A 21,626-nucleotide genomic window follows, 5' to 3' on the forward strand; every position below is an offset into this window, starting at 1 on the left:
CAAGCTCTTCTTTCTTGTAAAGAACAAGCTCTTGTGTGGTGTTTCAGAAGGAAAGGCTAACAATGGCGTTCAAATAATGTGACTGCACAGTAAAGACTTTTAATAACATCAATACGCTTCACCATTGTCCTGTCTGGGGGTTGCTACAATTTGTACTGACGATTTTGGCGTATGGTTGGGCTGCTTAGACTACGGGTGCTGGGACAGCTGTGTTGCTGTTTGTTCTATGTAGTGTTTTTGAGATGTGTATGTGCTGTACTACACATTGCCTCTTTGAGGACAATTAAGTTTTCTAAACTAAACTAAAGTGAATTAAACTTAAATGCTATTAAAGAAACCATCTGGTGTTATATTTGATCACAGCACATTGAACAGCAGTTCAGTCTGGTGGTCTGTCTGTCCTCCAGCTGCTTTAACCTGTTAAATGAGGGTTATGTATGTGGGAATTATAAACAATAAGAGGAGATAAGCCTATCTTAGGTGGGGGAGGGGGGTGGCCATGCATAAATCAGGAGTGATATCATATGGTCCGAGGTTACTTCTGTGGAGTGGGAAACGCTTGGATGAAAATGTAGGCCATTTATTTATTTCTCAAATGATTTAAATGGTCCGTAAGAATAAAAGCAGCATAAGCATCGGGGGGGAACACGGAGCGTCTCAAACTGGTACCTCGATAGTGAACTGAGTGTCCTGATGCCAGTATCACTCCATTGCACTGCAAGTTCAGCTCCCTAGAAAATTCCCAGAATGCACTGTAAAAGGCAGTGAGCATATCTGCTCACTATGCTCACTGACTGGAAGTGACATCACTACTCTTCCACTTGACTACACTTCCAACAGAGCCACAGCCATCGCACGGTGAACACAGATGCGGCTAATGAAATTAAAAAGGGGTAAGTCTGATTTAGGTGTGACAGTAATACTAACTTTTGTCGATGCTTTTGGCCTATTTGAGTCAAACGTGCAATTTTTATTTCATGAGCTGCTTCTCTGCACTTATCAAAACTCCCCCTGAGAATCAGTGTAACAACTTACATTTACACATGTACTATTACAGCTACCTGTTTATACTCTTTATGCTTTATTTTTAATTAGCTTTTACACGCCATATTTGTCAAACTGAAGAGAACAAACATGTCATTATAATCACTGCCTAGGAATCATGTAGCAGATTCATTAGCCTCTTAGTGTTCACTGATGCAGAAACCTAATCAGAGCTGGAAATACAATTCACTGTACAGTGATTCACTGCCTGCCTGAGGTTATCCTGGACGTCTCTACCTACAGATGAGATCTCTGCTGGCAGGTTGAGAGGCCTTCATTTCAGCTATTCAGTCACAGTTTTTCTCTGGCGGTTGCTTGATTACCACAGCGTCTGGGCACCAAATGTTAAAGACCCAATCCGTTGTCTATTTGGTGTCTTCAACTAGTCTGCCAGCAAAGCACTATCCTGATGCACTAACTGCAAACTATGTACTGGTTTCAACTGTTTTAAAGCATGAACTGTAGTCAGGGTTGGATATTAACTTTGCTTTTTAGCTGGTGAGTGAAGCAAATCCAGCAGCCACTTGCATATTTTATCAGCATTTGGCTGGTGAGTGGTGCTAATTTCCAACCCTGATTGTACTGCATAACCATCTGGATAATTAGAAAACAGTGTATTAAATGAAAGTCAAAAGCAGCTGGATTTAGAAGGCATTCAATCAGTCATTCAAGTCAAAGGAGAGTATACAAAACAACAGCATGAACGGCATGTACAGACTAGAATAAACAAAACCATCCCACGCCATTGGTGGCCATTACTCATAATTACACGTATAAACAATAACATATTTAAATACATTTTCCACCTTGAAATTGCGCTTTGACTGTGTCTTTGTCCATATCTGATTATGAAACTTAAAGTTCACCCAGAAATCAAAAATACACATTTTTCCTCTTAGCTATATAGTTGCAGAATGTTGGAGGTATCCACTGAAGAGATGTCTGCTCTCTCTTGAATAGATTTTTCCAGAAATCATGACCCAGTTACCCAATATAATCCAAAGACCCCGGCGGTAACAGTTTCAGGTTTGTTAGCTCCTCCAAGTGGTTGCTTTTTAAAGTACCCCAGGCTTTAACAGATCTGGGGAAAACTGTATTTTCCTACTCTGCACCTCGGACATGGAACAATCTTCAAAAAGATCTAAAGTTAGAAACACTTATATCCATCCATGGCATCATTTGAATGTGGTGATGTGCTTGTTTTTCTTGAGAGGCCACTGAGTTTTTTTTTTGTTTGTTTTGTTTTGTTTTTGGACTGCATTTTAAATGTGTTTTGATTGGCTGCTACCTTGGTCAGGTTTCTCTTATAACAGAGATTTTCAATCTCAATGTGACTTCCTGGTTAAATAAATAAAAATAAGATACTATTTTTTGTCTGCTAAAATACAACTGCAACCATATCAGCACAGAAGGAAGCGTGCAGTACCACTGAGCTAGCTAATGAACTTTGAACTTGATTTATGCTTCCTTATGTGTAGTGATAAGGTTTGCAGATGTAGTTTGGTAGAAAAAATATTGTTTTTGACATGAAACTGCTCACAACAAGGTCTGTGGATTATCGTAAGTAACCTGGTCATGATTTCTGGAAAGAGACATTGCTGTTGATTTTTTTAAATTTATTTTTTGGCACTGTGGGCACCACGAGCTGAGTGCCATCTAGTTCCATTATATTAGAGAGAACTCAGACATCTCTAAGGCTGATATCTCCAACACTCTGCAACTCACATCAAAACTATCTACACAGACTGATAAAAAAGCACTGCAGGGAGGAGGAAAAATAATGTATTTTTAAATTTTGGGGTCAACTGCTGCACTAATTAATGTTTTTATATCAACAATGGATTAAATGATTGTCTGACTGAACGTGTTAGGTGAGAGGTGCTGCTTATGGCAACGAGCCTACAGAGAATTCTTATCTGACGCTGGAGTTTCTCTCAACTCTACAGACTTTTTTAGTTTCCTGTAACTCTTTGTCTTGGTTTCACAACTCAGAAACTCTCGTTAACTCAAATGTTCAGCTGCAGCAGCTGCTTTCAGAGAAAAAACATGGAAAAATCCATCGTACGCTATACCTGCCAAACACCAAACAGTAAACAGAAAATGTAAGTGCATAGCTGTTACAGCAGCAGGGCATCAAAGAACTAAAGAAACATATCTTTCTCTGAGGAGTTAGGTGAGACTGAAGCAGAAGTAAAATTAATGTGATTATTGGACTTGACCAGAAATGCAAATGCATAATCAATATCTGTTTTGCTCTGAAACTGTAAAAGTTTGCCAAATAAACTTTGTAAGATGCTAATATGTCAGTGCTGTATTTGTTACACTGCCCAGAGGTGGCCACATAAATAAATAAATAAATAAAAATTGCGACTTTATAAAGACAAACACAAGCATTCAGGATACAGGTGCACTGCTAACAGCAAAACAGCCAAATTGTTGTACCACAGGTTTGGACTTGAAATGGTTTTTATGAGGACAAACCTGTGGTATTATCATGTTTCCCTGTACTCAGATCAACTAAACACTGCTCGCACAGAGAGAGAGTGGATTAAGAGGGATGGAGAGATTGAGTGAACAAATGAAAAAAAAAAGAGTCTAACAGTAGTAAATCTGTTTAACATAGATAGCGTGTACAGACCAGAGTGAACCAACCTGGCTCTAAGCCCTTTGTGTGTGTGTGTGTGTGTGTGTGTGTGTGTGTGTGTGTGTGTGTGTGTGTGTGTGTGTGACATTAGGGCATTCAAAAATAAACTCTGAATCTCTCCTCCTGTTTATTTTTCTCCTCTCTTTTGGTGATGTAATGGTAAAACAAAGGAGGTGAAACAGTGTCACAAAACAACAGCATTATAAATGGTCGCATTACCATCATAACTGTTCTCTGAAAAAAAAAAATCTTTTTAAAAAGGGCATATTGTGTTTAAGACCACTGCAAGGCACGCTCCATATATGTTCCTTCTGATAGGTGTTAGAGCTAACTTCTGAAAAACAAGAGGGATTAAAGGAGCTCTATGCAACATTCAGAGCATTAATATAGCAGCAGACCACTATTGGCTTTGTAAAGATATAGCGGAGTAATGGCATACTAAGCGGAGAGTGAAGTCACGCTCTCTCTTTGAATGCTGTAAAAGCTTCTCTGATAATTGTTGTGGTAGATGGTCCGGCTGCACATGCTTGTTAGTGCATGATGGTGTGACAATGCAACAGCATGATCAGCTACATTATTGCTGAGGCGCCGTAAAAGTGTTGCTCAAGCACTCGGTAATGTGCTCAGGGCTTGTGTGTATCTGCTACTTGCCACAACGCACCTTGACCGAACGTTTGTATTAGTTAAAAAAAAAAAAATCTCTGCTTTTGATCTGTGTTTGAGCCCCATTTTAAATCACATTACACCACCCCATTGCATCCCTGTGTGCACTGCTATGCACATAAAGCTAGCGTAGTGTTGGCTAACTAAGCTAAAAAACAAACAAAGGCAAAGCAAGACAGCTTTTCTTGCACATTTCATACATCAACGCAATTTGAAGTGCTTTACAGAGCAATAAAATATAAAACATAACGAAGGATATTAATTACTAAATGATTTACAATTTTAAAAAAAAATCATTAAAAATAGCCAAAATGTAGTCGAGAGGTGCAAAGATAAAAAGAAAAATTTAGGCCAGCTCAACTTTGATGTGTAGCGCCTCATGCCTGTCAGGTGCAACAAGCGACGGGTATCAGTTTGTAGCCTAAACTACTTATAGCCTGTTGCTGTGCCATTGGTAGCATAAACACAGCGTGAGTCCTGCTGAGTGTATCCCACTGGTTAACTCACTGATGCCACTCCGTACTGTGCTCATACGGCAATTACCGCTGATATTGGGACGGCATCATTGCAGAAGTGCAGCTCCCACCCTCCGGTCCCCCCCTGGTTAGCTCCATTATCTCTGTTAGTACTGTTGCCATTCATTCTTGGCACTCTTTACTGAGTTAGCACCATTAGCTGCAACTTGCCGGCGTAGCCACCCCCATTCTAAATGGACTGGGGGTCCAAAGACATCCCAGCACAGAGCTTTTATTTTGAAGTGCTATTTCCTGCTGTAGAGCAAGTGACTAATGGATAGCTACTTGACAGAGACAGCTACTAACTCGATGATATGGCCAAAAGCAAGTATGATGCTGAATATATTAACTGACCTTGAACTAATGTATAAGGGGTAATCTGGACCCCATGGCAAGACCAGTTGGGAACCACTGTTCCTTTAATATGAATTTAAGTGATTTAACTTTACTATACCACAAGATCCATTCACATAATGTTTTATTTTCTCCAAAATAAATCTTCAGAGAGCTTCATCGCTCCCATAATAACATGCTCAGGTGGAACACCTCAGTGAGAACTGGGCTCTGTGTGTTCAGTGGATATAGTTTTGGCAGCATGGCAGACCTCAGGGACGTTACACTTTTCATTTTTTAAAAGGGTAAAGAGGGGGTCATGTAAAGTGCCACGCAGCGGGATGGAAGTCAAACAAGTATCAGCCACCTGAGGGCAAGCAGGCATTACATCACATCCTTGAATGACCTCAATAGTTTTCAGAGGCAGTCAAGTCAACAAATAAACAGACACAAGAAACAAAAATCCTCCATGTTGTAGCAGGTAGTGTGTTACAGCCACAAAATCATGATAGAAACCAAGATTACTACTTATAGCAAATCTTCTTCCTCTAATTAGTATCTAATATTTCATGCTGACAGCAACAGTTCAAGCTGTTCATGACATAAAAAGCTGTATAAGACAGCATTTATCAGTCTATCCATGCATCCATTATCTACATTCAAGCCGTTAATAATACGTGTGTCGGCTTAAATCATATTCAGCCACAGTTATACTTCCTGTCATGCCAGTGAAACATATTTGAAGTCTGTTCTTCATGTGTTGAGGTTATTTCACTGCACTCTCTTGTTTGTAAGGAAAAGAGGAGTGGGGAGATGAAAAGACAGATGGTGAGAAGAGAGAAAGGTCTTAATCCTAATGTGACATATGGCCCATGTATATATGCATCTCTCAGTGCCCCTCTCTCCACAGCTCTCGGTAGGAACTGTGTCTCATAACCCCTGCATTTGCTCTGACCCCTCACTCTGCACAGTCCCCAAACTCACTGCTTTTAGTCCCTTCATTGGCTGTCTGACTTTTAGATCCCGCTCTCACTTTCCAAATCACTCAGCGGGATCGGACCTCTGACACATGCCTAATGTGTTTGTAAGGTATGACACAAGCTTCCCTTCCTCCGACGCTAGCCTGTTAGCTGTTCCCTGGACAGTGGGCAGGATCTGTGCACAGGCAGCTTTACATGTCTGTGGTGTTCACATCTGGAACAGCCTGTCACAAGAGTTTAAATCTAAGTTAAAAAATGAACAAATAAAAAGGGTAATAAACATAATTTCCTGTATGTACTACGGACGGACTCAAAAATAAATCACACAAAGCCGGCTCATTGTTGTGTGAACAGCACACATAGGCCGACTGTCATGAAAAATTTATTTGAGTCCGATAAATAATAAGTCAAACGAAAGCAATATTGTAAATTTTGAAATGACTCATGACAGTTCTTGCTTGGCAGGCAAACACACCAACACGAACACACACACAGTTACAAATGGCATATCCGACAGAACAACTCCCAGTGGTGCAGAAAGCACTTAGACCTTGTCGCTTCAATCATCCATCCACTCGTCCATCCATCCATCTTTAGAGGAGGCTTCACTGATCACAACCAGTTCTGCTCTGTTAGCTAATTATACAGGACGTGCAGAAAGTGAAGTGGTGTCACGGCGTAGCCAAGCATCACAAATGTGTTCAATCATTACTGACTTACAGACACACAGAAATACATACTTCAATTTGATCAATCAATGGTGTCAAATAGTTTTGGAGCTGATAGCACCCATTTTGGGATTAGCTGCCAGTATCAACTATTTCTGGCTTTGGGCCAACAAGACAAACAACATGTTTTCATATGAGGCGTGAGCGCACATTAGCAGCTCCGTCTGTGTCCACGCAGGATGCAATCAGGCACAGTATTGAGTGTAGGTCACATGTGTTTTGACAGGACTCAGAGCCTAACACACAATCACTGTAATCATGAGTGTAAAACAGATGAAAATAGACTTAAAGCACAACAATACCCTCAGGGTTGTCTTTACAGGTATTCACCTTATTCTAAGCCTGAACCAGGGCGCTTCTGCTTTGTATGATTTTGTGCGCTTACCTCTGTTTTAGACAGGAAATACATTAACTTTGCTAAGCATTGCCAATGTTATTACGTTTTACCTGCCAAAAAGCTGCTCTGAAACTAAAAAGAAAAGCGGTTTCAATAGTTTTTCAGACTAGAAAATAAACATTTAAATTTCCAATATGTGATCAGGTTATCCAAATAATGACTATTTGGAAATTTGCGCCACAATGTGTGAAACAGTAGCTATGTGTGAGACCAGCCAGTCGGTTTTAATGTTGACCGTTAAAGAGATGATTATGATGATGATGATGATGATGATGATGATGAAAGCAGGCTTAGCTAATGCTAGTGAGGTGACTCTAGCTGGGCTACTGCAGGCTGCCAGGAAGTGTGCCAGGCTTTGAAGCCAATTTTCGTAGTGGCCAAACAGTGGAATTACAACTTCTGTGTCCGTCACATGATGCCATCGAGCCCAAAAAGACTTTGCTGATTAGGATCATCTGGGTAATTTTATGTGTGGCAGTTGAACATTTTTCGCTTCTTGCGTCACTGAGCAATTTTCATAGGAATAAATGGGGCTCTGCCTCCAACGCTGGGCTAAGGTGCTTCATGTTACTCTTTGGCAACGGGCTAATGTGAGCCACAGTTAGCTGTATGGGAGCAGTAACAGGGGCATAAAACACTTTTCCTTGAAATCCTGGATTTCTATGGCAAAGAAATTGGCATTTCCTACATGACATGGAAAAATCAGCGTCCAGTGATTGGGTGGTTCACTCAGTTTGTGGACAGTTCAGCTTGCTAAGTGTCGTTAGCAGTCATGTTGAGAGATTTTGCTTATTTTGTTCCTTATGACATAGCCATCTACTTGAAGAGACACTAGAAAGTAATTTTACAAGTCCTTACATGTGATTTTATTTGGGCTGGGTATAGAACTCCATACTTTCAAGGGCACTGACCCAAGTACATTGGTACTACCAAGTACCAGCTCATGTTTAATCAATTAGTGCCAAATTTCAGTACTGAAGAGCGCATGTGGGTGAGAACGCTGGGCAATGTAATCTTATAAATAGCCTAGTATCACTGCTACTTGTGATTGTGTTCTTTAATTATGCACTTATTCCACATATTTGTCAGTTGTGTAAAAACAGGGATAGATAGAGATGAGCAAACATATACACACACACACAAGTTAACAGCCAGAGAGAAAGACACACTAAGCTCTTCTTGTGATTAGAATAGAAAAGAGGAGCAGAATCACCTGTCGACAGCAGCATCTTTAAAACGTACTTTTTTGTCATTACAGAAAGAGTAAAGTACCACAAAAAAAAGTACCATAGGTTACCAGTACCAAAGTCTGGGAACCAGCATAGGTACTGGCATCTGTTCAAATGTGAATGGTACCCAACCCTAGATCCAGCTTGGTATACCGTCCTTCCAATCACTGGTGGTGGTTTATGGAAAACCATCTGATATCTGCAGTCTAGTTGCTGAATGTTCCCCAATTAAGTCACTGTTTACAACGGCAACTAGTCCAGCTAGCACTAAACTGGACCAAGCAAAAGATTAAAAAAATAGGTGCCATTACTCAGCCTGTGTGTACAGCTGGAATGGCAGAAATGAGAGTGTATCTAAACTAAATATGTATAATAATACACAAAATTTTAAAGCCTGCTTCCCCTGGAAATAATATGTTTAGGCAGTCTGTTTTTTATTCTGCAATTTATTTAGAAAAGCATCTTTATCTTTGCACTGAGCTGTGATATTAAAGGCTGCATGTTTTTTATAACACTGACAAATCCAACGTATCTTAATTATGTTTGGTGGTGGGGAAATTATTGATATGCAATATAATGGTGTTTCAAGAGGAAATAAACAGAGCTTCAATAAAGGGACCCAGATCTTGGCTAGCTTTCTGTCCTTGTTGACAGTCAGTATGGATGGGTTACATCCTGGAAGGGCTCTCAGCTCCCTTTAAGCCACCAGTATCTTTGAAGTGCATTCTGCAGGATTTCCACACATACTGAAATTTCTACGCTTGTGTCTGTTATCATTTGCCCCCGGTCAAGGGACTCCTAACAGGTCGGGACAGCTCTGCAGCTCTCTGAAATCCTAAAGGAGATAGAGTGACTTTCACAGGTCAAGAAAACTGATAAAATGCTTTTACTCCTGCTCCTGAAAGCTTTTTTCCTAATCGAACTGCAACATTACACAAAGCCCTTAAAAATCTTCATTCTGGTCTGTTTACGTGTGTGTGTGTGTGTGTGTGTGTGTGTGCGCGCGCATAATATGGATGCACAAAGCAGCTCGTGTGGGGCCTGGACTGACTTCACGCCACTTTAGAGTATTTGCTGTCAAAGTCACTAAATGTCTCCACTGCGCTGCTATTCATGTCTGCTTGTCTGTCTCCTCTGATTTCTATCTCTGTCTGCCTCCCTCTGTCATTATCTCTACTTGTCAGTGTGTCATCATGTCTCGCCACAGTTTGGAGCTTTACTCTCTTCCTCTTGCCCCTCTGCTAGGTGCTAATAAGGCCTCACCATATCCTAAATTAAAAAATGAACAAATAAAAACTGTTAATTGGTCAATAATAATACTAATCATTCCAATGCTGCCTCAGAACCACTACCTCTAATGCAGTTATTAATTAATAGCAAAGAATAATGTCAGTGATTCTACCTGTGCCATCTGTCGTTTAAAAGATATCGATGGATTTTACTCTTTTGTTAACGAGTTTCACCAGCAGTGTACTGTTTAAATCAGAGGGGTGTGCTTGTTGGCCTGTGAACATTTAACTATTTAAATATTAATGTTACCATGACCTTTTTTTAAACTTAACCCTACCCACCAGAGCCCTACTGTAATCTCAGCACATCTTGAGTGTTTGATTGATTGACAAACTAATACTCTTTTGCTGTTATGATCTAAACCATCAGACTCAAAGCTTTTGGAGGTTTTTCGGGTATGAAATGATCTGTTTTCTACTATTTTTTTTCATGGTTTTGAGCACCCAGGTGAAGTAAGGGTGAATATTCTCGATCCAGAATAATTTTAATCTAAAAAACATGGAGTGGCAGTCCACAGGGACCTGGGTTAGGAACCGGTGGGTCACTGGTACAAGCCCCCGTCCAGACCAAATATGGAGTGTAAACTGGTAGCTTTACAGGTGCCAGTTTGCCCCCTGGGCACAGCCAAGTTGCCCTTGAGCAAGGCTCCACACCCCAATTGCATGGGGTGCCTGTCCATGGGCAGACCCCTCACTACGACTTCTCTCCATTTAATGCATGTACAGGTCCTGTTTGTGCATGTGTGTGTATTTCAGGTCTGTGTGTATATGACAACAGAGTTAAAAAATAAATTTCATAAAGTATATCTTTTCTTCTTTCCTTTAATCCTGGTCATATTCTCAATGGTCTAAAGGGTATAACTGGACTTGGACTGACATGATAGCACAGACCTGCCATGGGAATTTCAAAATTAAGGCACATACTAAAGATGACAATACATATCAGTGTTTTTGCTTTGCATTACTGAGATTGGATCATTGCTCACTGAATCGATATACTGATCCAGATCTATGTATCGTTAAACCCCTGGTAAAATAAAGTTCTCTGGGAATTAGTGCTGTCGTCACCACTATGTTGGCTCTACTTTTGATGAAACAAGGTTTATGTAAAAAAAAACTTTGTCTGTGCCTCCATGCTAATTTAACCTTTATGCAAATTTAATGCAGCTTCATGTGGCACCTTTGTTACTCACCATGGTGGTTTCAGCAATGGAGCCGAAGCTGTTGATGAAAATATTACAGGAGACATTGACTGGAGGACCTGCAGAGAGAGGTAGAATGATTACAGCACACAAATATGATATAAATACAAATGTAGTGTGATTGTCTTAAAGGGAAATAACACATGCAACCATATTATTAAGCTTCACACAAAAATATACATCGTAAACATATTAATTGGTACAAAAGGTGAAACAGAATGACTGCACTCAACTTTGGGCGTTGCAGTGAATAACAGGAATGGATTTTGCATGAGAGGCAAAACCCTTTGAAAAAGGTAGATGATTAATTCAGTCTCAGTTCTGGAAGATGCCACTGAGGTCTTGACTTGTAAACAATGACTGAATTCTTCATACATACAAACTACATAATTAATTGCTTTATAAATGACAGGTTTATTGACCTACTCGATAGATAGATAGATAGATAGATGGGCTGGGCAATACATCAGTATTATATTGATATCTTTATATGAGTCTAGATAGATTTAGACAGATTAAAAGGGCTGCATTAAAGTAAAGCAATTTTATAAACTTAGCAGATTGTTCTTGCTGTTCTATTACTTGCCTTTACCCTCTTTATATCATATATTATTATATCCACATTACTGATGATTGGTTATCAAAAATCTGACAGTGTAAATATTTTATGAAAGCACCAATAATCAACCGTAAAATATTTCCTCCATATTGATATTGAGATATCTAGTCAAAAATACTGTAAAAATCAAATCAATCAAATATTTCTTTGCATCATCAGTATTAAAGATAATGTTTGGAACTTTTATGAAAAACTGTCCATATTACATTCTGAAAGACATACATGAGACAGATAGTCTACCCATCAGTGACGAGGAGTCTCTAAAGCAGTTGTAAATTATGTCAATCACTCTATCAACTGCGGTCAAAATGTCCGGCTGGTGGGCAGTGCTTGGTACTGTATCCAATACAGCAGCACACAAATTTTCTCATTTTAAAATATGTTTCCAAAAACATTTGAGATAAGGAATAGGTGATGCAGTAACAGAATCTTGATTCTTGGCTGCTGCATTAGAGACTCCTCGGCTCTGATTGGTTTTTTTTTGTTCACATGCAGTAATGCTATTACAAATGCTACAAGGCGATAGAGTTGGCGGAGAAGTATGATTTTTTCTCACAGAATATCTGTCTTACTTATTGTGTCAGCGTCAGCAAATATAAAAGAAGTTAGTTTCTATAACAGTTACCAGCTAAAGCTTTAACTGTTTCACCAGCTGTGTGTAGCATGTCCCGTAAAACACAGGACACAGAGTAATAAGGACCTGTGCCACAGATAGTGTACACTCCTTGTGTGTGTTTTGACCGACAACAAAATAACTTGGTCAGTTCACAGTGACACAGGTCAGTACTATCATCTGACTGTTTTATCTTATCTCAAGCTGGACACAGATGTATATATATATTTGTACGCACATACACAGTATCTTCTCACAAGTGTGATCTTCTTCTTCTTGTTTTTTCTGTGGTATGCCACTACAATGAGTACAATGAATGCTGCCTCTACCTGACTGAGTGTAATCAAACACAGAAGAGAATGAGTTATGCAGAAATGTGTCTGTCCTGCAGTGGTTTGATTTTTGAAAAGTACAGCAAATAAAAATGTGGGATGTGGGACAAGGGATAAAAATGCTGTGCTGTACAGGATAAAGTGGGACACCTGGTCATCCTAGCTGTGAGATATTGACCCTTAAAGGGTCAGTGCCTGGTCAGTGCAATGCGTCGCTCTGACATAAATTGGCCAGTTGTCACTAAACATTCCTTTGATGTCCTCTCTGAGTCCCACTGGCCTTTTTCCCGATCTAGGGTCATGTCAGCAGAAAGGTTAAGGAGATGTTTTCAACTTTCTGCTGAAGGAAATTAACTTCTGATCATGCTACACAATAAATATTTAAAAAAGGAAAATTAAATATTTAAAAGAGGGACTAACAAGTCGCTTCAATATGTCAAGGCTGTTTTCTGCCTGTACGTCTGGCCTTTAGCAATATAAAATGATGTAGCACAGCCTTTGGGGACGCACAACACATTTACACACAAGTGCTGAGTATTTATACATGTATCATCGGGTGTCGATGCCTTCAATCTTCAATCGCACCTCTGGGCTCAGGCAAAGTAAATGGATAAACCTCTGCTGGCAGTAAGACATTCTGCACAGACTAATTACACAAGAAACTCAGGTGTCCTGAAGATGTCATGTTTGAGGCCACAGTTATTGGTGCAGGTGTATTGGATGCATTATATGGAATCATTTGTATTTAGAGGAGGAAAATATTAGCAACACCTTTCAGTATAATGTAAGAGACGACCTGGACTGCTGCTGACCCATAAGGAAACCACTGCTTTCAAAGGAGTGAAAGGAGCTTGTGTTATTGGCATTATTGATCCCACCCTAACTCCACCTAACAACAAATTAATCCTGCTCCATACTCCACTGGACTGTTTCAGGGTTTTACATTTCAAATTGCCAAATTTGCAAAAAGACACCAAAATGAGCTTGTAACTCAAGCCTGCATTTGTTAAATCAAGGCCTAAAGATAGAACAACAAATTCAGCTAAGAGCTTTCAGTTCATCTAACCTACATATTCAGACTATGTGAGGGCAAAGGGCTCCAGACTTGCTTTTTACACTGGTTGCACTGGTGCACCAACTTTTTCATTTAGGTGCAGCAGCACATAATTTAGTGTACCCAAAACGTTTCTTCATGGATTTCTGTGCCACAATTACACACATTGTTAACTTCTTAACACATGTAAATGATTGTACAGTGCTGTATATTCACTTTTGTTGCTACCGAAAAACAGGCTTGAAGGAAATTATCGATTTCTTAGAGGGTCTCTCTATACAACTAAACACTTAACAAGACTTTTTTTAGGTGACCAAGACGTTACAATTAACTTTCATAAACTGAAAACACACTGAAAAAGTGTTAATTATGGCTACTATGCCTATACTCTGGGGTTCATCTGGGGCATACGCCATGCTTACATGACCTAACCAATGTTATAGCCATGGTAGTAACTTGTCAACAGACGGCATCCACCTGTCAGTCAAAGACATCATGCCCTCAGTTATACAGAAATTTAAGTCTTCATAACATTTTAATGGGTGCGTTATATAAAAATTCACCCCACGTACAGTTGTCAGAAACATGGAAATAAGCTATGGAGACCAAGGCGGTTTTGTGTACTAGTACTACTGCTGTAAAGTTAAAGGGGTCTATGGGGACTGACTCACTCTTGAAGCCAACCTCAAGTGGCCATTCGAGGAATTGCTGTTTTTGACATTTCCATGTTGGTTTCATTTTTAGCCTCAGTGGTTGCCACTTGATGGTGTCCCCACAATATGCTATTATATCTATTCAGGAAGGATAAAGTAGGATAAGTAGTTATTTGGTTGATGTGCTTTACAATGTATTGTAATATAAAGGCTCTTTATATTCACTTTAATGTGAAGCCACCTAAGAAATATTGACAATGCCAGCAAGGATTGCAACCATAACCAAAAGATCATCTAAAACCTGTCAATGCACAATAAAGGAGTTCTTACTTATCTTACTGATCTTACTTACTTAGAACTGTTACATTTGAGCAACTGGACTGGACAAAATTTCCAGTTTGTAAGGTACCTGATTCTGTGCACAGTACCAGTCATGGTATGAGGAGCTGTGCCTGACAAATCTAACATGTTACCATGGCTGTTCTTGGTTAGGGATATTGTGAAAGACAAAGAAAAGTTTTACCCCCAAAAATCATGAATACAATTAGCTAGCTCAGTAGCACTAGGCGAGCTAGCAGTAGATGCACACTTTGTCCTGCGTGGTAATACAGTTTGCAGGTGTACTTGGGTTGACAGAAAATAGATCCTCCATGCAACTGCTGACAACAAAGTCAACTGGATCATGATTTCTGGAAACAGACATTGCTGATAATTTTTCAAATGTATTTTTTGGCACTTTGAGCACCACAAGCTGAGTGCCATCTAGCTCCATTATACTGGATGGACCTTCCCCGTTAAAGGGTTTTTTGGGGGAGTTTTTCCTTATCTGCTGTGAGGGTCCTAAGGACAGAGGGATGTCGTATGCTGTAAAGCCCTGTGAGGCAAATTGTGATTTGTGATATTGGGCTTTATAAATAAAATTGATTGATTGATTGATTGATTGAAGGCAAACATCTCTACAGGTGATGTCTACAGGTGATGTCTCCAACACTCTGCAACTCACAACAAAAAAATCCAGATTGATAAATAGCACTACAGGAAAGTGGAAAAATACTTTTTTTTGATTCTGGAGTTCATTGTTCCTTTTAAACTAAATTTTGCTGTTGCACAATTTATCCATGTTATTGTGAACAGTGCCTCACAGGGGAAGTCCACTTTTCCCTGTTTGTTCCTGTGGAAAAATACAAACAGACACATAGATAGTTTTGTTGATACCTTTAAAGTTTGGTCTTATCCTGGCATCATACCCAGATGTCCTTCCCATCAGTTTGTCGAGAAAATCAGAAGGGGACATTGGGACCTGCCGTGCCCTCGCAGCATTGTCCACCTCCTTACACTGACCCAAGCTGTCACAGAAACAAAACACAGATAATACAAGTCAACATCTGTGAGGCTTTCACAGCAGGATGTGTATTTTGCTACTCTCCTTGTCACTTGATGTAAAGCGCCATAGTGAATCGAGTTATTGACTGTTTATGACACCTTTGAAGTTTGTTATTCAAAACGTCAGATTCATAAACACCCTGTGGATTAAACTTACACAAGACAACTTTTAAATCCAGAATTTCCGACCAAGGAGTCCAATGATTTTGGAAAGTAAAAACTCTGAATTTGAAATGGTCCAGACAGTCACTCTTTGCTCAGTCACACTTCATTTGCAATGACAGTATTTTAATTAAATCAATACAGTTGGAGCAATCAGTGGATTGACTTGAGTAGCAAAGTCAATTTTCATGTTGCTTTCATATTAAGTCCAAATTTTTATAGTGCTGACCTCTAAGGGATTGGGGAAAAATCTAAAATGAAGGAAGCTATCAGTTGTGGAGCAATGTCCAATTTTATATAACCCTGCTCTACCGTAGCATAAACTCCTCCACAAAATGTTGGACAATTCTTTGTTTTATCTTACTAATCTTACTAGGCAGTGTGTGTATGCGTCTGTTTGGTTGTGTGTGTGTGTGTGTGTGTGTGTGTGTGTGTCTTCTGGGGTGAATGGGTAGTAGCTTCTAAATGCTATGGTAAAGCTTGATGATCCTGAAACCACACTTGTATGTGTTTGTCAGTTGGGACAAGAGGGAACATTTCCCAAAATAGCTCTGCTCACTGCATGGGTCATACTGCATGTGAGCGCACACACAACACACACACACACACACACACACACCCTATTCAGCAGCACATCCAAGTGTAGTTTCAGGACCTTTAATCTGGGATTTGGAAGCAGTGACCATTTACCCCAGCAGGGAGTAACCTTACACAATCCTGAGCACAGAATAACAGCGTTTACCATGAGTTTGATTTCATTTAAAGAGGACATATTATGCAAAATGCATTTCTTGGCTTTTCGACATTAAAGCGTCCCCGGTGTGTCTAGAGCCCCCAGTGTGTGAGCAAAAACAATCTTTTCTCTTTTTCTCCTGCTCCATCTATCAGAAAATGTATGCAGCAATGAGCAAGTCAGATCTGATGCCTGATATGACGTCCTGTGGAGCTGCTGTACCTTCCACCTTCAGCTAAATGACCATCTGCCATTGTGGGTCGCTCAATATCACAGACCTGGTAACACAGTACAAGCAAAACATGCTACTTGATCTTTTGTTGGCTGCAAGAACCAGAAGTCTTCATGTGCTCCCATCATCCAAAAATATGAAGATGCAGTGTACAAAAAAACATGTGCTGCAGTACTGGCTCACAGGTCTAAGAAGACACAAGTATTTCCATATATCTTCCTGGTCCTGTATTGCCTCCATTGTGCTGAAGATACATGATTACAACACTGCCGTCTTCTTCAGTGGCAATTAACTGTACAAAGTGGAGATTATTTGGGGCTAAAGAAAAAATCTTCGGGGCTGCAGCTCTGAATGCCCAGGTAAGGTAACACCTATTTTGGTGTGAGACTTGTTTGGGCAGCGTGAGACTGAAGGTAAAAGTTTGTGTCTCACAGCAGAGCCTGTTTTACTGTTTATTTTGCAGGTTAGTCTGCTGATGTTAGCATTAGTATGTTTTGTGGCTAATGTGGCTAGCTTCAACTGTAGGCCCACATGCTGGAACAATGTTGGAGACTGTGTGAACTCAGTTGGCCACCAACTTCATTAGACATTGATATTTGGTTGACTTTAGGTTGTGATGTAAGGTAACCAGAATTCAGTGTCAGCACTAACTCCAATGCCAACGTCAGTTTGACCCAGAATACTGACAAACTGATGACCTTGATATTTTGTAGGTTTGAAGTTGTGTTGTTCAATAACCCAAATCCAACATCTTCCAAACGTCTCATGCAAACGTCATCTTGGCATAGAAGAACAACATTTAGTCATAAGGTATGGAGAACAAAACCCCAGCGTCTGCAAAAAGTCATAATGTTAACACAACTAAAACGTCCTAGACATTTAAATTATCATCAAATTAATTTTCATTCCAACCAAAATTTAACATCTGTCCGACAAAAGAGTCTACCATCTCTCTGATGTCACAGTAGCCTTTTTAAATAGGAATTGTGCAAATTTGCAGGAAAGCCCAGTCGGTCTTCTTTCAGCATTGGCAGTATAAAAACAAAATCGGGGAGTGCAGCAAAATGCCGCCTGCCTACTTTTGTTCATACAGAATGCGCCTTTTTTCGGGGCAATGGGGGGCGTGAGCAAGTAACAAAATGTCTAACTCAGTGTGTGACGTAAACAGTGACGTTGGAGAGAAGCTGCGGCTAGTCAGTCCTTCTGCGATTCTCTCATAAATTGGCCTGTCCTTCACCGTCCCCGTTATCTGACGGTTAATGGCCTTTGTTTGCGAGGGCAAGGAGGGCATGCAATTCCTTGTCTCCCCAGTTGCTCATCTTGTATCTGCCAGGTTTGTGTTTCCCTCTTGCTACTAGCTGCTCGCTAATTCCTGCTATCAGCTGTTTCCTGTTAGTCCACCGCCAGTGGCTCGCACGTGCGGCGTCATCAACAGCTGCTCCCACAAGTTATCAACAGCCCCTCTTGTTGCCTCCTTTTTAAACCAAAAAGGTTCCGCCAATATGTTTGCCCCTCCGAGGTAGAAAATTGGGCACCTCAGATCAACTCAGCAATCCGGCTCTGTGTGTCTAAACGCTCACAGCTTGCCGGCAAAACAGCCCAACATTCGTGGAAAATCTGGCAGCGTAAAAGGGGCTATTGACATGTGCTGCCAACTGGGAATGTTTAGTTTCTGAAGCCTCATTTGAACCCAGTTAAATCATGACAGTAGGTTGGATGTGGGTAACTTTATTTGCAACAAGCTCAGCTGGCTTTGTTGTTACATGAAGGCCTCTTCTGCTCTGTGGTTCTTGGTGGTACGTGTGTGCTTTGCTGCTGTATTGTGTTAATGTGGATTTACTTGATAGACACGTCATCAAGGTACACATGTGAAAAGCTATTTTTCAAGCCAGAGATAGTGATTTATTTGCTTGGCAACGTTGTGTATCCTCCATTAGCACACAATCGCTACTGGAGAGCTGGCAGTGTGTTTAAAGTTACACTGTTGTCAACAAACCGGGTCTATGACCATGTAATCCTTCACCACCGGTAGTAAAGTAAGTGAATGTTGGGAGTAAAGTGCAGCTTAAACGTGGTTCCCAGGCTGCAATGATGCCAATAGCATAGATGTGGAAGACTGGAAACACTGACCAATCAGAGCAAACTGGGCTTTCTCAGCAAGTGGTGCTTAAAGAGGCAGGCTCCTAAATGTTAACGTTTCAATGTATATAGGGTCAATATAGCTATATTCAGGCACACAGAATGATAAAATATATGTTTGACATTAAAATATGTTAACATATTAAAATATGTAAACATATTTTAATACAAATATGAACCTGAAAATTAGCATAATATATTTATCCTGTAACCTTTTCTAAACATGCACTCACTCTGGCGGTGACAGCAAGAGACAAAGGGACCAGATCTCATTCATTTCCAATGAGCTTTGGGAGGCGAGGAGGGACAGAGAGCAGAGAGACAGCTGGAGGAGGGATACAGTAACTTGGAAACAGGAGAAAGTCGAGCAGAGTTCAGCTACAAGCAAAGGAGTGGAGGTGGGCGGTAGATCCAAATAAGTCAAGCTTGATATCTCATATATGCCCTCAGAGCTGAGGACACTGGCCCTCAAGAAAAACATTAGACAGCAGAAGAACAAATCCCTGTTGTGATAAGAGGGAAAAATATATCATCAAATATAAATTCAGACATAAATTTGTTCTCATTGTCATGTCTGACTTCAGCACCGTCTTGCTTGGGAGTGATACAATCCCTGGTCCTGCCCTCGGAGAGAGCTCTGACACAGAAGCGAGCCACGGGGAGGCCAGTGTAGAGCTGCGTTCTGGTCGCTGCATCACCACACACATTCTCTGCATGCTGTCTGTCTGAGTCTGCCTAAAGATGTGGATGTGTCTGCTAGGAGTGTGTGAGTCATGCTCAGCATCATGTAAGTGTGTGTGTGTGTGTGTGTGTGTGTGTGTGTGTGTGTGTGTCTGTGTGTGTCTGTGTGTGTTTCCCTCTCTGAGACAACAGCCCGACAGTGTTTCTACCTGGCAGTGGATGCAGGTACTGCTGAGGCGTCTGTGGATGTCGATGCTGGCTCAGTTCCACTGCAAATATTAGCAGCATTCATGGCAACATTAGATTATAAATCTGATTTATTAGATTCCTAATGATTTTTGGTGACTCATCTCTCAGCTCAAGTAATGTCTGCGTCACGCCACTCATCATGCTGTCATGACAGAGCCGGGCTGAGATTTGGCTCTGGATTACAATCATAAGCACAGGCCAAAGCTAATGAACATTCCAGATTTTAAAATGATCTCTAGCGTCATTTTCAACCAAATATTTCAGGAATTAACAAGCATTTTAAAATAAAATTACCCTTTTGTTCATGCTTTCACTGCATCTCATCGTTATTATTAACGCGTACAGCCTATTTTTGCACTTTATAATCATCTTCATTCTCATATCATCATTATAATAATGAGTACAGTGTGATTTGAACATTATCACATCATTATTTTTCACAAGTTATTTTTGCATTTATGTATCATACTTGCATTATAATGTGCACAGACTTCCTTTCATTTTTATTTCCTCTATTGTGTAATTTACTCTATGTGCCTCTGCAATTTGCCTGGGATAAATAAAGTGTTTTGGAGTGATTGAACTGTGTAGACAAGGAAAACAGGTAACAGTCTGAGTCTTACTTTTCACACTTCTTAGACCCGTCTAGTAGTCATCTACACAACTTTGATTTATCAGTACACATTAAAACATCACTAGTGTGAACCAGCAATTGCTCTCCATGTGAATGAAGCTGTGCGCAAGTTGTAGCAGTAACAAAACTTGTGCTCGACCAACACGTCATAGTCATACTGACACAAGCGCGCAACTCCTGCAACAATTGGACAGTCATACCATGCAGCTCAGACTTTTGTGGGTCCAGAAGCTGTGACCCAGAACTAAATTTAGACCCTAGTTCCTCATGTCAGAATTATTTCTAACACACTTAAGTTTTGTTCTGGAAAAGTTCCTTAAGTTTCCCACTGAGAAAAATAACACTAACACCTGCCAACTTCTGGCTTTTGTACTTAATAGGAAAGGTTACAATTGGCATTCACACCCAGGTCAAATGACTGCAGTAGTCATAGGTATCTATTGACACTGATCAGCAGTGATGGAAACACGACACCAGGGTGGTCATGTTAATTTTAGCACCTTTGCCGGCACAATGCGATGAAGGGTGGTTACAAAATGTTGTCCGTCTCCATCCTAGCAGTGCTCGAACATTATTCAAAATTTAGCCAACACCGTGTTTGAAAGAAAGACAGAATAAACTAACAGATAATAAAAAATAGAAGTAACCATTTCAGTTAACATTTTCACTGGCCTCCATGCTGCTTTCTACTGTGTACTAGCCTGTCAACTGTCCATGATGTCAAATGTGACACATGAGAAAAAAAGCAAGTGAGTCTAAAAAAAACAACTCACACATGCTAATTTGAGAGGAAAATAAGGTATCAGATGTCATGGCTTAAGAAAGGTAATCAATGGGTGGCGCTGGCTTAGACATGTTTGAAGTAAAAGTTTTTAGACACCAGAGATTACAGCTGAATACAGCTTTGGCGAATTTTAGACAAAAGTTGAACAGAGCAACCACCTGATACAAATACCCTGTACATTTTTACGGTTTACGGTTACGGTTTTATTGTTTTTATAGTTTTTTTCTGTGCTCACAAAATAAATGTTTAACTCAGTTAAAATCCACCTTGCGTTAAAATATGTCTCATATTTAGACTGTATATGGATAGAATTTAACCTGATCACATTTACACC

General features: G+C 40.2%; 1 protein-coding gene across 1 annotated transcript in view; it reads right to left on the minus strand.

The window, feature by feature from the left end:
• The window catches only part of glra3 (glycine receptor, alpha 3), a 60,142-nt gene that overhangs the window by 22,612 nt on the left and 15,904 nt on the right, over positions 1 to 21,626 (minus strand). The window contains exons 2-3 of the mRNA XM_049568892.1: positions 15,511 to 15,641; positions 11,016 to 11,083 (exon numbers count right to left, since the gene is read on the minus strand). Of these exons, the coding sequence (XP_049424849.1) occupies positions 11,016 to 11,083; positions 15,511 to 15,641 (199 nt within the window). The remainder of the gene's footprint in view (positions 1 to 11,015; positions 11,084 to 15,510; positions 15,642 to 21,626) is intronic.

Source organism: Epinephelus fuscoguttatus, linkage group LG3, assembly GCF_011397635.1.
Source record: "Epinephelus fuscoguttatus linkage group LG3, E.fuscoguttatus.final_Chr_v1".
In the NCBI taxonomy this organism is placed as follows: Eukaryota; Metazoa; Chordata; class Actinopteri; order Perciformes; family Serranidae; genus Epinephelus; species Epinephelus fuscoguttatus.